The 15,977-nt window shown below is 34.4% G+C and overlaps 1 protein-coding gene across 6 annotated transcripts in view; it reads right to left on the reverse strand.

Annotated features, from left to right (window-relative positions):
* SNX7 (sorting nexin 7) overlaps positions 1–15,977 on the reverse strand; it is a 108,494-nt gene that overhangs the window by 69,935 nt on the left and 22,582 nt on the right. For all 6 annotated transcript variants that reach the window (XR_013400582.1, XM_028831304.2, XM_077952636.1 and 3 more), the window contains exons 2-5: positions 11,882–12,064; positions 5,736–5,846; positions 5,227–5,391; positions 1,828–2,026 (exon numbers count right to left, since the gene is read on the reverse strand). Coding sequence is in view for 5 of the 6 variants with exons in the window: in XM_028831304.2 (XP_028687137.2) it covers positions 1,828–2,026; positions 5,227–5,391; positions 5,736–5,846; positions 11,882–12,064 (658 nt within the window). In the remaining variant the exon portion in view is untranslated. The remainder of the gene's footprint in view (positions 1–1,827; positions 2,027–5,226; positions 5,392–5,735; positions 5,847–11,881; positions 12,065–15,977) is intronic.

Consider the following 15,977-nt stretch of genomic DNA (forward strand, 5'->3'; position numbering starts at 1 on the left):
ATGTGAATATCTTTACAACTTAACATTTTTACTTTCACACTTAATTTTCAGTAATGTATAGCTTTTTGTGTAGAAAATGTATAAGCAGTGAGCATTTTTTGTTCACTATCCATATAAATACAATTAAATTGTCTATATTCAGCCATCTTACAACTCATTAGGATTTGCTGATATCTGTCATATTTCTCTAAACAATTAAACTATTAAAACTTTAAAAGTTTGTATTAAATAAAAAGTTTAAAAATATGAAATTTAAAAACAATGGAGATACTAGTTGTTACCTAATGAACATTTAATCACCTCTATAGTCCTTCCAAACTCCACCTTCCTGATCCTAGGCCTGTCTTTCTGGTAAATAAAGACCATACTGAACTAATTTCTAGAAAAGAAAATTTTCCACTTTCTTTTCTCAATTGAGTCAATTGAGAAATCTCAAATTTCTCAATGTATGTCAATGTCTGTCATTAAACCTGAACAATATTTATGTTTATATGCAAAGCTGCCCTAAAATTCTAAACTGCACTTACATACCATTCAAATCACATCTGTATGCAAGCATTTAGTTAGCTGCACTGTAATTTGTCTGTTAATATACATATTTCCTAACTAGACTGTGAGCTTAACAGGTACCATCTTAATTACTCTTTGATACTCACTGTTAGCTTATAAAGCTCTTAACTACCAATAGTTTCCAGAGATCTCTTTGAATTGCCATACCACCTAACTACGCAGCCAGAATCTACTTAATAGAACTGGAATCACAGAACCTAGTTAAAATAATTCACCTCTTCAGGTTAAAAAAAAAAAGACAAATAATAAATGTAAGGGCAAACCAAGGAGGTTTAAAATAAATTATTATACTATATTCAGTCACTACAGTAATCTCATCAGGTGTCAACGCATGAATAAAAAAGGTAGAAAAGGGGCAAAGTACATTCAGTTATAAGTTTTTTCTGTATCTCTTTTTAAAACCAATCAATTCTTAATAAAGCACATTTTCCTACACCATTCCAAATCTTATGTTCATTCGTGTTTTTTTTCAATCATTGAACAAATTTTAATTGAGTGCTTATTATGATTAAACACCATCTGAATACTAGAAATAAAATATTTCCCAGCTTATCCTGATGGGCAGTACAGTTAAGTAGAAGTCAATTAACAAATAAGCCATTAACTTAGGGACTTTTGTTTGTCTTTATGTAGTTCCTGATCTCTAATAACAAATTATATTAGGAAATTATTTGCTGACTCAGTTATCTATTTTTTAATGTAAGTAAATGCAATTAGAAAATTAGTGAAAAAATCACATGATTAGAATTAGAAAAAATTCATCATAAATTCTGACTTATAAACTAAAAAAAAAAAAGAAAGAAAATAGGAAAAGAGGCAGATTTTCCAATACATAAATCTCTCTGCCATACTTTGACAGTATAATACAGAATACCTGTTCCCTCCAGAAAAAAATAATTACCAGAAAATGTGAAAACCTATTTCCTGAAACATCACTTCTTTGATTCTGAGCTCTGTGCCATGTTGAATACAAACTTCATAAAACTACATCCACAGTCGTAAACTCAGGGCTTACTTTACCACTATTATCTATGAATGGGAAGTAGAGCAGCTAGTGATTGATAAAAGTGAAAATGGAGACTGGCCATAACTACCTTTGAAATCATTTAGGAATCACAAATGTCCGTAACATGGCTGGGAATAAGCCACACTTTGAAGCTGACATTCTAACTGCATGTTGCTATACTACACGAACAAATGTGAAGATTCATTAGAAACTGAACAACTGTGAAAACACATTTCAGTAATTCTACTTACCCCTTTCTTCCTTATAAATTCTCTGAGATATTTTATCTATCAAATTTATTTTCTGGCTAAATAGTTCAATAAAGTTATTCATTTCCATGAACTCCTCTGGGCGGTTTTTAACTCCTCTCATTGAGGATGCAACAGCTCTGACTGTTTGCCCCATCCTGCTTAGCAATCCGGGACCTTGCTTCTTGTGAGAAGAGAGTTCCTAGAAACAAAAAACAAAATATTTCTAGTGAAACATGTCTCAATATTCCGAGACTCAATACAAAAAGAAACCTAATTAGGAGAATAAAATTAAGATAAAATGGTTTCATAGGCATTTAGTGTTAGCTTGAAGCAGATGAGCTTTATTAAGGTACAGTGTCCCAAGTGGCAGCCTCCTTGATAATATTCCCTTTCACAGTACTCATGTAAAACAGGTATACAGTCGTTCCTCAGACCATAAATCTTTAAAAGAACAGGGTTTAACAGACAGAATAGTGCTCAGTGAGATACTAGAGAAGACAAGGATAATATGACATACCATCTATATTTTATAACAGGAATTTAATGGAAAATGATTGAGATAAGATTTCTCAGGGCCTAAGTTATACTCTGAAAAATAAAATTGGAAAACTTCATTAATTCTTTAGATGTAATAGTAGCTAACATTTATTTAGAGCTTAATACATTCTGGGCACTATACTGACATTTTAATATACGTAATTTACCATAAACCTATGAGGTAGGTTTTATTATTTTCCTCATTTTACAGAAGAAAATAGAGGCACAGGAAAGTTAAGTAACTTGCTCAAGATCCTAGAGCAATTAAGTGATAGAGCAAGAACTGGAATCCTGGAAGTCTGATTCCAGAGACTTCATTATTAAGCACCAACTTGCTCTGCCCACTTAAAGTCATTAGGGTAGTTTGTCAATAGATACTACCTGACTATAGCACTTCAACCAAATGAAGTGGGTAAACTGTGACACCGCCTTCACTGGCTGGTTGTCTGCAGAGAAAAATTTTAATAAGAAACGTAACTAGTTATTTCATACTTAACCTAGGAGGAATAACTATAGACTTGAAAAACAGATAGAAGAAATCCTATAAAAGAATATATTACACACAAACATATCCCTTGAGAAGTATGGCATAAGATAAAAGAACAAATAAAAACAAAAGAAAGGACAAGGGATTCTAATAATGGTTATGGCCTTTGTTGAAACACAAGCTTGGGATCAAATAAAATACTGCTGACTACCTAATCTACAGATAAAAATATCATATATTATTTACCCAAATATTAAATAACACATTGTCTATCTTCTTCCAGGTTTTCGTTCCTGAATATCTTACAGAAAATAATACATACAAAGTAAACTTGTTTATTTCCAATTCAGTGTGATTTTTTTTGTGCCAATAACAACAGATGCCATCCTTGACCAGGCAACACATCCATCCAAGAGTACTACAGCCTCATTTGATAGAGTAAACATTATCAGAGACAGCTCACGTCACAACTGGCAAGCTGTTACTTAAACTGTTGACTGTAGAGAATATTTCTAACAGCTTCTAAGTTCTGAAGTCAGGCCACATATTCATTTCACATAAGTCACAAAGGGCTTCCATAGAGCAGGACTATCTGTCAAGATTGAAATGAACCACTTTTTAGCTTCCACCACTGGCAATAACTGAGAGATATAAAACTCAACATTTGTCAGTAACTGTTTAATATTGACTCTTTGTCCTATCTGGTATCTTTCTTGCAGAGTTATAGCTTTATAGAATAAAAGAAAAAACAAGTAGAATGGATAAGGTTTCCATATTAGAAATTAGGCACTCTCCCACTTAGATAATTAAAGGAAAAGTAAGGAGATTATATTATCTGTCCATCCATCTGTCCATCCATCCATCCATCCATCCATCCATCCATCCATCCATCCATTCATCTATCTCCATTCATCCATCTACCCATTTAATAAGGACTTTTATCCTAGCTTAAAAAGCCCTGATCCATTATTACTCAAAATAAAGTAGACCCTTGAACAACACAGGTGTGACCTGAGCAGGTCCACACATGTGGACTTTTTTCAATAAATATATTGGAAAATTTTTTGGAGATTTGCAACAATTAAAAACAACTCACAAACCACATAGTCTAGAAATGTAGAAAAACCGGAGAGAAAGGTATGTCATGAATGCACAAAATATATGTAGATACTAGTCTATCATTTACTACCCTAAAATGTATATAAATCAATTATAAAAAGTTAACATTTATCAAAACGTGTGCACATATTTTGGCTCACATGCCACCATTTGCAGTTGAGAGAAACATAAACAAACATAAAGATGCTGTATTAAATCAAAACCGATTAAAATTAACTACAGTACACACTGTACTACTGTACTATTTTTGTAGCCCTCCTGTTGCTATTTGTGGCTAGCTGAAGTGTTGCGAATATCCGCTTAAAACGCCATGTGACGCTGATCATCTCCGTGTGAGTAGTTCATCTCTCCAGTAAATCGGGTATAGCAGTAAAAAGTGATCTCTTGTGGTTCCCATGTATTTTTTATTGTGTTTAGTGCAATACTATAAACCTGAAATAATACCATGGGACCCATATGAAGTGCCACTAGTGATGCTGGAAATGTTCCCAAGAAGCAGAGAAAAGTCATGGCATTACAAAAAAAGTTGAATTGCTTGCTAAGTACCATAGATTGAGGTCTGCCACTGTCATTGCCCTCCATTTCAGACTGACAATTCATCTGGTAGACAGACAACATAAACTTATGGTATCAATAGATACAGTAGGATACTGTTAGTGTATTTTCTCTTCCTTAGGATTTTCTTAAATAACCTTTTCTTTTCTCTAGGTTACTTTACTGCAAAAAATACAGTATATAATACACAAAAGATATAAATATGTGTTAACCAACTGTTTATGGTATAGTTAAGGCTTCCAATCAACAGGAGGCTGCTAGTAAAGTTTCTGGGGAATTAAAAGTTACACATGGATTTTCAACTTCATAAGGGGTTGGCTTCCCTAACTGCCATGTTGTTCAAGGGTCAACTATAGTGTCAATAAAATAAATACATTTATAGCTGTTCAGTATTTGCTATTTATGCAAGAAGCACCCTGACATTAAAACATTAAAGAGAGAGAGAGAGAAAGAGAGAGTGTGTGTGTGTGTGTGTGTGTATGTATATATATACGTATGAAGATACAAGATTTCTGTAATATTTATATGTAGATTTGACACAGGGTTATACCTGAAGGATAACTCTCCAGTGTTTCTGAAAAATTCCATCTCAATTCAAGTACACCACTGCGTGATTTGTAAAGGTAAAAAAGAGGAAGAATACAATCTAGTATAGATCTAGACACCCAAAGATTATATGAGTATAAATAAAAATCATTTACCCAAGCTTGTGCAGTGAGAAAAATTTTGAAGTCTTCATTAAATGTTAAAGTTGGATGATCAGCAATTCGGTTCAAAAATTTATGTAAAGCCTTCCTGCGTGTCTCAATGAAGTCATCATTAAAGCGTTCCACCATTCCTTTTACTATAAACTTTTCTGGCAATGGCTAAGGCAAAAAAAATAAAAAAGGTATTCGAGTATTATTTGCCATAGGTTTATAAGGAATTCTATGCTTTCCCTTTTTGGAAGACTAGTTGAACATCTGATCATTTCTTATAAAAAAATTTTTTTAAAAATTCACAATTTTAGAACCAAAAATGAGAAATCATAACACACTATGAAGAGTTTTTTTTAAAAGTGTACATAGATTGAAACATTTAGAAATACATGTTATTCCTAAGATAAATGAATTACAGTGAATTTAAGGTCTGAAATTAGGTTTTAGGCATTCAAAAAGACTCACTAGAAAACTGGTAGCTATTCTATGAAAAAAAATTTTTGCAAACTTACTGGAATAATCAGAGTGGGGTGTGCTTCTTCCAGTTTTCCCTTCAACCAAAGGAAATCTTGATACCGTCTCCTAACTTCAAATTCACTGGAGTCAAATTCCCCACGAGATGTCTGAAGAAAGTAGGAGAAAATAACAGCACATCCAGTATAAGATAGAAGATATTTGCCTAATGTTATTTTAGACACTGTGAAATAAATGGGTCTCTAAGAAAAATTAACAAATCCTAATTATTCAGTGTTTGTCAGCCTGTAATTTTTTTTTTTTTGTCATCTATTCATGTAGCAGATGAAACAAAGCAAACTTTCTGGTATTTCCAGAAAGAAAGCAAATATCATACTTAAATTTAAAATCCAAACTGAAAAATCTGTCTTACAACAACCATCTGCCTTCCACAAGATTTTAACTACTATTATCTTTGGCATGACTTTCTCGCTAACAAGCAAGTGTGTTCTGAATTTAGGTTTCAAATATATTTCTTTTCTCAAGATGATTAGAATTCAGAATTTGAGGAAAGTCCTATTTTTGCAATTTGGAAAATAACCTGAATGTAACTGAGAAAAATGTTTTCTTGGAATTTGCTCAAATGAATTGCTGTGCTAGGATTTGCTTTTGGTATATGAAAATTCTAACATTTTAGAGTGATTTTACCACTGTTTTAAAAGAAGTAATTAATAGACATTTGATAAGAAAAGAAAATCTTCCTGTCATTTCTCAAAGAATTTTATTTTGGGTTATATGCCTAAACTCCTAAAAATTAAGCAAATACATTAAAATATCTGTTCTCAACAAACCAAAAATCCATGCCAACACATATGACAAGAAGAACATGGGTACAATATCAACCTCATTTCTATTGCCTGAGTCCCAAGTCAAAGAAAAAATATGAGTTATCTAATGCATACTCACCTCTCATAAGAAAACAGTCACTCACACCAATACCTTATTTAACTGAATTTTTGCATATTAAAAATTACATGCAGTAATATTTAGGTTGAGATTTTCCTGCAGAAGTAAACATGGAATGACACACTGCATATATATTTCACACTCACCAGAAATATCAATCACCCACACAGATGTACACAATTGTAAAATTAAACAGTCCAAGTCATAAGATGCAATCTTTATTGTCATAAAATAAGGTCCATGAAAGCTATACTTTCCAAAGTTTATTCTCTTAAAACGAATGTTCAGAATATCATACAATGTATCTTTGTACAACATTCCCTTTATAATAGGAAAAAGTGGGAGCAAATGAAATGCAGAAATCTGAGAAACTAAATGTTCACAAAACACTACAAAATCTTAACTATTATGCAACATGGTACATGAAATGTAAATGGTAAAAACACGAAAACTAAATCAAGTACCAGCAGTTTAATAATAGAGGCTGGTTGGTGTGTGTATGTCCATATGCAAATAGACACATGCATACACACATACATATGCAGCCAAAACATGGTTTAGAGTAACTCATTAAAAAATATGACTGAGCACCTCCTTATACCAGGTACATATGTACAGGTCCACTACCAATTTCTAAGACTATACATTGTCATAACGAACAATGAAGCACTCAAAAAACAAAACAAAACAAAACAAAAAAACCAGCAGTTAAAATAAGATTGAGCTGTATATGTCTTCAAGAATATCCAACATTTTAAGTAAACAATTCTTAAGTAAACAATTCCAGCAAGAAGATATAAAATCAAGTCAAATAATTGGTTCAGTCTATCCTCATCACTCTATCATTGACTCAAAGGAATTCTCTAATGTAGTGCAATAGAAGAATAAAACAGATGATAAGTGTAAGTAACGAAAAGAATGTTATTTCTTCCTATTGCAAGATTTCATTCTTGTCTTGAAGGGTTATAAGAGATACAGATGTAGGAATATGATGAGGAAAACAGTCATTATCAGCAGAGTTTGGAACAAGACTAATTTCCCTACAGCAAGGATTAGAATCATTGTCCCCTCTAAAGTGGACAAATTTGGTCATTATAAGATGCCTCAGTGGCTCACGCCTGGAATCCCAGCATTTTGGGAGGCCGAGGCAGGCAGATCACGAGGTCAGGAGTTCGAGACCAGCCTGACCAACATGGTGAAAACCTATCTCTACTAAAAGTACAAAAATTAGCCAGGTATGGTGGTGTGCACCTGTAATCCCATCTACTCAGGAGGCTGAGACAGGAGAATTGCTTGAACCCAGGAGGCAGAGGTTGCAGTGAACCAAGATCATGCCACTGTACTCTACCCTGGGTGACAGAGCGAGACTCTGTCTTGAAAAAAGAAAAGAAAAAAAAAAAGATGCACAAAAGCTTCCAAACTGTAGAAATAACTGGGTTTGATGACATATATCCAACTTAGAAATATCATGTATTGTATACAGTGCATTTGGAGTACAAATAATGCTTCTAACATAGAATACAGTTTGCTATGGAAGCAACATTGTAAATGCTGGCCAATTTTTCATGTTTGACCATAAAAGCTTGGGTACTTGAAGTTTAGTACTAATGAACTCGTGTGATCTCTACCCCCAAATACATTTATTCCAAAAATACCAACCTTCGGTCAAGTGTGAACAGTTATTCTAAACTCAGAATTTAGAAAACTTTTTCTGAGGGAAAATGAAACCTAATAGTCAGTTCAGCCAATCAAGAATATAGCTTAACTCCTAACTGTACAACGACAGGCATTTATAGGTTTGTTTTCACAAACAGGAAGTGGAAGGAAAGTATCTTGTTAAATCTCTTCATTCTCACTCTTATATGTACTAAGAGAACATACATCTCTAGATCTCCAAAAGAGAAAATACTTCTTTAGAACAGTCACTTAAAATATGCTAACCTAAACAATAAAGGATAATTTCCCATAAAAAGAACAGATGCCAGAAATGTGGTTTTCCTGATATAATCATTTACAGTGGGATCATTCTTAAGTATTCCTAAATAGGTGATTGTCAGTTTACATGTGTGAATATTCATTTACCCTTATAATCCTTAGTGTCCATGAATATAAATATTTATAAAACTAAGATTTTTCCCAGGAAGGCCATCTTTCAACCTCCAAATTAGATGGTGTATCCCATGCTCATAATATCCAATATTTTTCCTTCAAAATATTTATAACTATAAAGAAATAACTTAGTATATGATGTGGTTTGGCTGAGTCCCCAACCAAATCTCATCTTGAATTGTAATAATCCCCATGCGTCAAGGGTGGGGCCAGGTGAAGATAACTGAATCAAAGGGGCAGTTCCCCCATACTGTTCTCATGGTAGTGAATAAGTCTCATGATATATGATGGTTTTATAAATGGGGGTTCCCCTGCACAAGCTCTCTCTTGCCTGCTGCCATGTAAGATGTGTCTTGCTTCCCCCTTGCTTTCTGCCATGATTGTGAGCCCCCAGTTCCAGCCATGTGGAACTGAGTCAATTAAATGTTCCTCCTTTACAAATTATCCAGTACTGGGTATGTCTTTATTAGCAACATGAGAACAAACTAACACAGAATAAAATTAATTATTTAATATCATCATACACAAACACCCCTTCCTCAGAGTGAAAACACCAGGAAGGCAGAAAGTTCCTTTTGTCAGACCTACCCTGATCACTGATGTATTCTGAATATATAAGCACAATACTTGGGAGAAAAGGGGTACTCAATACAATCTTTTGGAATAAATAAGTAAACGATAAGTGAATAAGAAAAGACTATCTGATAACATGATATACCTGTACTATTTATATATTTATATCTGTAATATATATTTTTATATATATAGATATAGTCCATATATTATGATATAGTAAAAGTAATGAGAAGTAGAACAAAGGAAGTTAGTTTATAATAGTTAAACTGAAAGTTTACCATATCCATACCTAAATGCACAAAAATATAATAGAAAAAATGTATACTATGAAAGTAAACTGTTTGGATTTAAATCTCAGCTCAGCTAATTACTATGCTGTGTAACCTTTAACAAGCCACTAAGCTTCAGTGTCCTCATGCATGAAATGGGGGTAAATCATAGTATCTATGTTTGAGGATTACTGTGAGCCTAAATGAGTTAACATGTAGCAACTGGTTAGAATATTACCTGGCACAAAGCAATCACACAGTAAATGTTTCCTAGTTTATACACTTTAATATTATTATTACTACTACTATTACTACTTCTATAAGACCAGTCCATTTAAAGTATGTCGTAAATAGGAAAACTCAGAGGAACAGTATGAATTAAATTAAACTCATAAGGTGACTTTAGAAAGAGTGTCTTTCTGAGAGATGCGAATGATGGAAAAATAATTCAGTTTCACAAATTATCTGCTAGGATGGATAATGACAATAGATAATTATAACAGTAGTAATAGGAGAAATCTGGCTCTATTCTAGCAGTATGCCTATATGAACATTCAATTTTCATAAAGACCTTATGAGGTTAGTACTGTTGTCCTATTTACACACAAGAAAACTAATATAGAGAGGTTAAATTGTTCAAGTCACATAGCAAGGAAGGTGAGAAATCAAGATTCAACTCCATGTTGTCTTGCTCTACCACATCTTGAGATAGCTAAGATAATTCCTTCACTCATTCATCAACAAAATAAATAGTTTACTTATCATGTCCTAAGATTTGTGTTTGGAATTACGGATAACTTAAAATATAGTTACCTTCCTTGAGAAACTCACAAACTCACTGAGAATAAATACAAATAAGCATCTATTCCCATACAGGTAGATGGCAATTACAGGTAGATGGCAACTATTCCCATACAGGTAGATGGCAACTACTGAAAGCTTATCATGTGTTAGGCATTTTACTAAGTGGGGTTTCCATTGATTCCTTATTCTACTGCAACCCTACAGAAGTGAGTTCTATTATCTCATGTTTATCGATTTAAAAAGACAGCTTAGTTGGATTAAATATAAGCTTTTGATGTTTTGCCATATTGACTCTAACGTTTCACATTTCTAAAGAGTTCGATAGAATAGCATAAGAAAACAGACGAAGAATAACTAGTTCAGCCATGGGACAGTAACAACTAGAGAAGCCTTCACAGGCATCTAACATTTTGAGTTGTATATTGAAAACTAAGCATACTTCTTCTGTCTAAGAAGGGGATGGACATAGCAAACAGAAGGAAAACTATATGCAAAGTGATGAGAGCAAGAGATCCCCTAAATATTCAGAAAACAGAAGCAGCTCTACATGAGTGGAGAGCAAGGGTACTGAATGTGAGGTGTAAGAAATAAGTCTTCTCTGGCAAGTTGGCACCAGACTGAGAAGCCCCTTTATATGTCATACAAGAAAGTCTGCACTTCGTTCTGACTGAAATAAGGGGCAAGAAGGGATTTTAAGAATTCAAGTGAAGAAATTAGCAAACATAACCAATAGCAGTGTGGCAGTTTCATTGGAAGAACTGATTATAGGAATATAGTTCAGAACTTTTTCAGCAAAAAAAAGAGACGTACTTTTACATACATGAAGTATAAAAGTCTAGGGTGAGGCTTCATAAACAAAATACTATAAAGAGAATTATTTTAAAATGCTATTAAATAAATGACTTAAAACACAGATTATACTAGGTGATTGCTTAATTGTGCCTGAGGTAAACTGTCTTTGCAGTGCTTTGCCCTATGATTAAAGAGCTCTGTGTTCTAGATCTACTTTGCCCTTGAATTATTGCACACTTAACAGTATCTCATACATGAGACAAAGTGGCCACTTGCCCCACTTTGAAAAACAAATGATACTATATTTTATAATGTTCCAAAGAAATCTGAATACCTAATATTGCAAACTGTTTAACTATTTTCTTTTTTTATTAACAACTTGAGGCCCATCTTTTCCAAAGGTATTTCTTAATAATTTTTTTAAACTAAAAACCTAGATGTTCTTATTCTAAGAAGTATAGCTGCTATAAAATCAGTGACTTTCTCAAGTCAATTTGAATTTCACTGACTTGATACAGAACAAGTGAAGGGCAGATAAGAAGCAATGTGTTAGCCAAAAGGTTTGAAAAACTAAAAGTCAATTCAGCTTAGATCCTGGAATGTTGAGAATTATAATGAACAAGAGGTACTTACTTCCAAAGCTTCAAAAAAAGCAGCTAAATTCAAGAAAATATTCATCCAACGTTTACCTTAGTAATAATCCTATAGGTAATGAAAGTTTCTATTGTAGTAACGTGACTTTCAGGTTCATCAACTGTGATGAAGAGATCCTTTAAATCTGGTTCATCCTCAAACTTGATTTGGTTTATCATTGATAAAGGGGACGTTGGCATCATAGGGCTGAAGGAGTTCATGTCCATCAATGAGGCATCCTAAGAAATAAAACATTCAAAAATTAATATCAATAGAAAAATTAAACTCTTCCATTTCTAGATGCTATCAATATTAATGAAATAGATCAAGAACAAAAAGGATTACTGGGCTTTTAGTTAAATGTGGCATATTGAACATGTATTTTTACCTGTTTCCTCTTAAAAATCCCATCCAAAAGATGACAGTAAAGAAACAAACAAACAAATGAAAAGTACAAAGCCTCAAGGATTGCTATGGTTTGAATGGTTCTGTTCCCTTCAAATGTCATGTTGAAACTTAATCCCCAATGCAACAGTATTAAGAAGTGGAACCTTTAAAGGTGATTAAGTCATAAGGGTAGAGCCCTCATGAATGGTACTAGCCACCTTATAAGAGGGCTGTAGGGAACAAGCTAGTGCCTTTCTTGCCCTTTCACCTTCTTCCATGTGAGGACACAACAAAAAGATACCATCTTGGAAACTGAGAGAATCCCTCACTAGACGCCAAAAGTGCCAGCACTTTGATCTTGAACTTCCCAGCCTCCAGAATTGTGAGAAATCAATTTCTATTATTTATAAATTACCCAGTCTCAGATACTTTGTCATAGTAGCACTAACAGACTCAGGTGAGGATAAGAAGCAAAAACTACGTAAATGAAAGGTGCCAACTACTTTTTGGAAACTGGAGAACTGATCATCAAGCGGTAACTTAAATAGCAGAGCAGAGAAAACTGGAAAGTAATACTGAAGAGAAGAGTAAACTGGAAGCAAGGATATTTATGATGTAGAATGCCAGGAAGGTTCAAGAATTGGAGGCACCAAGAACCTGTAGACATAAAGGTTGTGGCAGAGCAAAAACCAGATGATTGGTATTAAGAAGATCTAATAAAACAAAAAAGAGCTAGAACCTCAGATTCCCTCACCTACCCTAGGCAATCAGGTAACTTTCCCACCCCAATTTGGCAGAACACTGGAAGTTTACTTTCTGAAAGGTCTGAACTTGAGGGCATGCAGTAGGATAGGGGGAGAGGTCCTATGAAAAGCCAGCTATCAAGTGAAAGTCCTGCATACCAGACCCAAAGACATGCAACCCTGTTCACCGGCTCCCAAGAACGTTGGCAGGAAGGTGCAATCCCCACCCCATCATAATCCATTCAGGCTGTTATTAAAGAAAAATACAATAAACTAGGCTTACAAACAACAGAAATTTATTTCCCACAGTTCTAAACTAGGAAGCCCAAGATCAAGATGTCAGCAGATTCAGCATCTGGTGAGGGCCCACTTTACAGAACAGCTTCCTTTCACTACAATCTCACATGGTAAAAGGGGTGAGGGTCTCTCTGGGGTCTTTTATAAGGGCATCAACCATAATCATGAGAGCTCCACCCTCATGATCTAATCACCTCCCAAAGACTCCACCTTCTACTATCATCGCCTTGGCAGTTAGAATTTCTAAGTATGAATTCTGGGTGGACACAAATACTCATAACACAGCACCCACCATAGTTGGAAGTTTCCTCTCTTAGCTGATATTGGAGGAAAAACTGACAGTTGTAGCCCCCTAATGAATTAGCCAGGTCTCTGTATAACCACCCTACATTGAAACCCCTACCGCGCATGCAGAATGTCTACTCTGCTTTTTATTATTTGGTGTAGGAACTACCAAACATCTGAACATGAGGGAAGGCTCTGATGTGAAATAAAGTCACAAACAAACCAAAACAGAAGATTAAAGGAAGCAGAAAGAACAGAGCATAAACACTTTTTAAAAACCATGAAATCACCAGAAAGATAACAGAAAATATTAAATCCATGAATGAGAAAGCATGCTGTTTTTAAAAAAACAGAGAACAGCAACAACACCAACCAAAAAAGAGACTCATGAAAATTAAAATATGATAACAATATAAAAACGCAACAGAAGGTTTGAAAATCAGAGCTCAAGAACTGTCCCACTATGTGAACCAAAAGAACAAGAGATGGAAAATGAGAAAATTTTTTAAAATGAAAGGATTCAGGCAGGCAGTGCCTGAATAAAAGGAATTCCAGAAAATGAAAAAGAAAAATATCCTTGACATAAAGTATTTCCAGGTTGATAGGGCCTGTGAGGTCTCCCCAAAATGAACAGGACACTGGTTGGGTAGGCAGTACTCCTACAAGCATCCATCACCATGACATTTCATAAACTAGAGATTTTTAAATTCCTGAAAGATTTAAGAAAGAATATAAGTAAAATAAAGGAGGAATCTTGGAAATCAGAATGGCATCAGAGTTCTTAAATGGTGATGCTGGAAACTACATAATAAACTAATGTCTTCAAAATTTTGAGAGAGAAGTATTTTCCACCTAGAATTATACATACCCAGACAATTGTCATTCAAATATACAGGTAAAGTAAAGCCATTTCAGACATAGAAGATTTCAAAAAACGTCCCATGTACCTATTCTTTGGAAGCTTCTTGACTTCTCCAAAATAAGGGAATATGCCAGGAAAGAAGATACAGAATCTAAAAACAAGAGTTACAACAGAAGATCAAAGTAAAGGAAATATCCCAGAAGATAATGTTCTAGGTTAACAGTTTTGCAGCAAACCTAGAGAACAGCCCATATACACTGGACCAGGAAAATAAATATACAGGGTGTCAAGGAGATGACAGGGAGAAAGAATAAAGGAAGCGAGGAAAGAAGGAAAAGGGGATGGTGGAAAACAGAACAAGAAAGGGGAGTAAGCAAAGGAGGAAAGGAAAAAGAGAAGGAGAGAGAGAAAAACAAGAAAGGGAATGAAAAAAGGAAGTGAAAGGAGGACAAAAAAGGAAGAAAAGGAAACTGATAGAATAATGACATAAATCTGACAGGAAGCATGCCTATGTTAGATCTGCAGATAAATTATAATTGGTACAAGAAAGTTAAGGAGAGAGAAAGCAAAAGAGAGAAAAGGAGGGATGAGAAAACTTTTACTTATTGAGAGTAAGCCGGAAACATGTTGCCCCATTATTCCTAAATAGGTCTGTGTGTATTTTCAGAAAACAAGAACTCTTCTATATAACCATAGTACCGATACAGCTATTTGAATCAGGAAATTAGTACTGACATAATACAACAGTCTAATCCACAGATCCTTTTGAATTTCTGTGTCCCAAAAACATCCTAAAAAGAAAATGTTCTTCCTCTCTGGTACAGAACTAAATCCAGGTTCATCTGTTACATTTAACTGCTATATCTCTGGTCTCCTTCAATCTGGAACCATTTCTCATCTTTTACTTTCTATTATGCTATAGACCTATCTGAAGCTATTTTACAGGCAATGTTTCCTTTTCTCAAATACATACATATGTTTTTCTCTCTCCCATCATCTTAATTTATCGCCATTTTAAGGTAGATCCAGGTTTAAGAAAAAAATTATTTTTATCCAGAGCCAAGCCATATAGTGAATTATGATTACATTTTCATTCTTCTACTGCTTTAAAAAATATCTTACAGTGATAAGGTCTTGCTATGTTGCCCTGGCTGGTCTCAAACTCCTGGCTTCAAACACTCCTCCTGCCTTGGCCTGCGACAAGGTTTGGTTGTGTCCCTACCCAAATCTTATCTTGAATTGTAACTCCCACAATTCTCATGTGTCATGGGAGGAAACTGGTGGGAGATAATTGAATCATGGTGGCGGGTCTTTCCTGTGCTGTTCTCCTGATAGTGAATAAGTCTCATGAGAGCTGATGGTTTTGAAAATGGAAGTTTCCCTTCACAACTTCTTTTTGCCTGCTGCCATCCATGTAAGATGTGACTTACTCCTCTTTGCTTTCCACCATGATTGTGATGCTTCCCCAGCCACATGGAACTGTAAGTCATTAAACCCTTTTTCCTATATAAATTGCCCGGTCTCAGGTATGTCTTTATCAGCAGCATGAAAATGGACTAACACAGTAAATCGGTACTG

Source organism: Macaca mulatta, chromosome 1 (assembly GCF_049350105.2).
Source record: "Macaca mulatta isolate MMU2019108-1 chromosome 1, T2T-MMU8v2.0, whole genome shotgun sequence".
NCBI classification, from domain to species: domain Eukaryota; kingdom Metazoa; phylum Chordata; class Mammalia; order Primates; family Cercopithecidae; genus Macaca; species Macaca mulatta.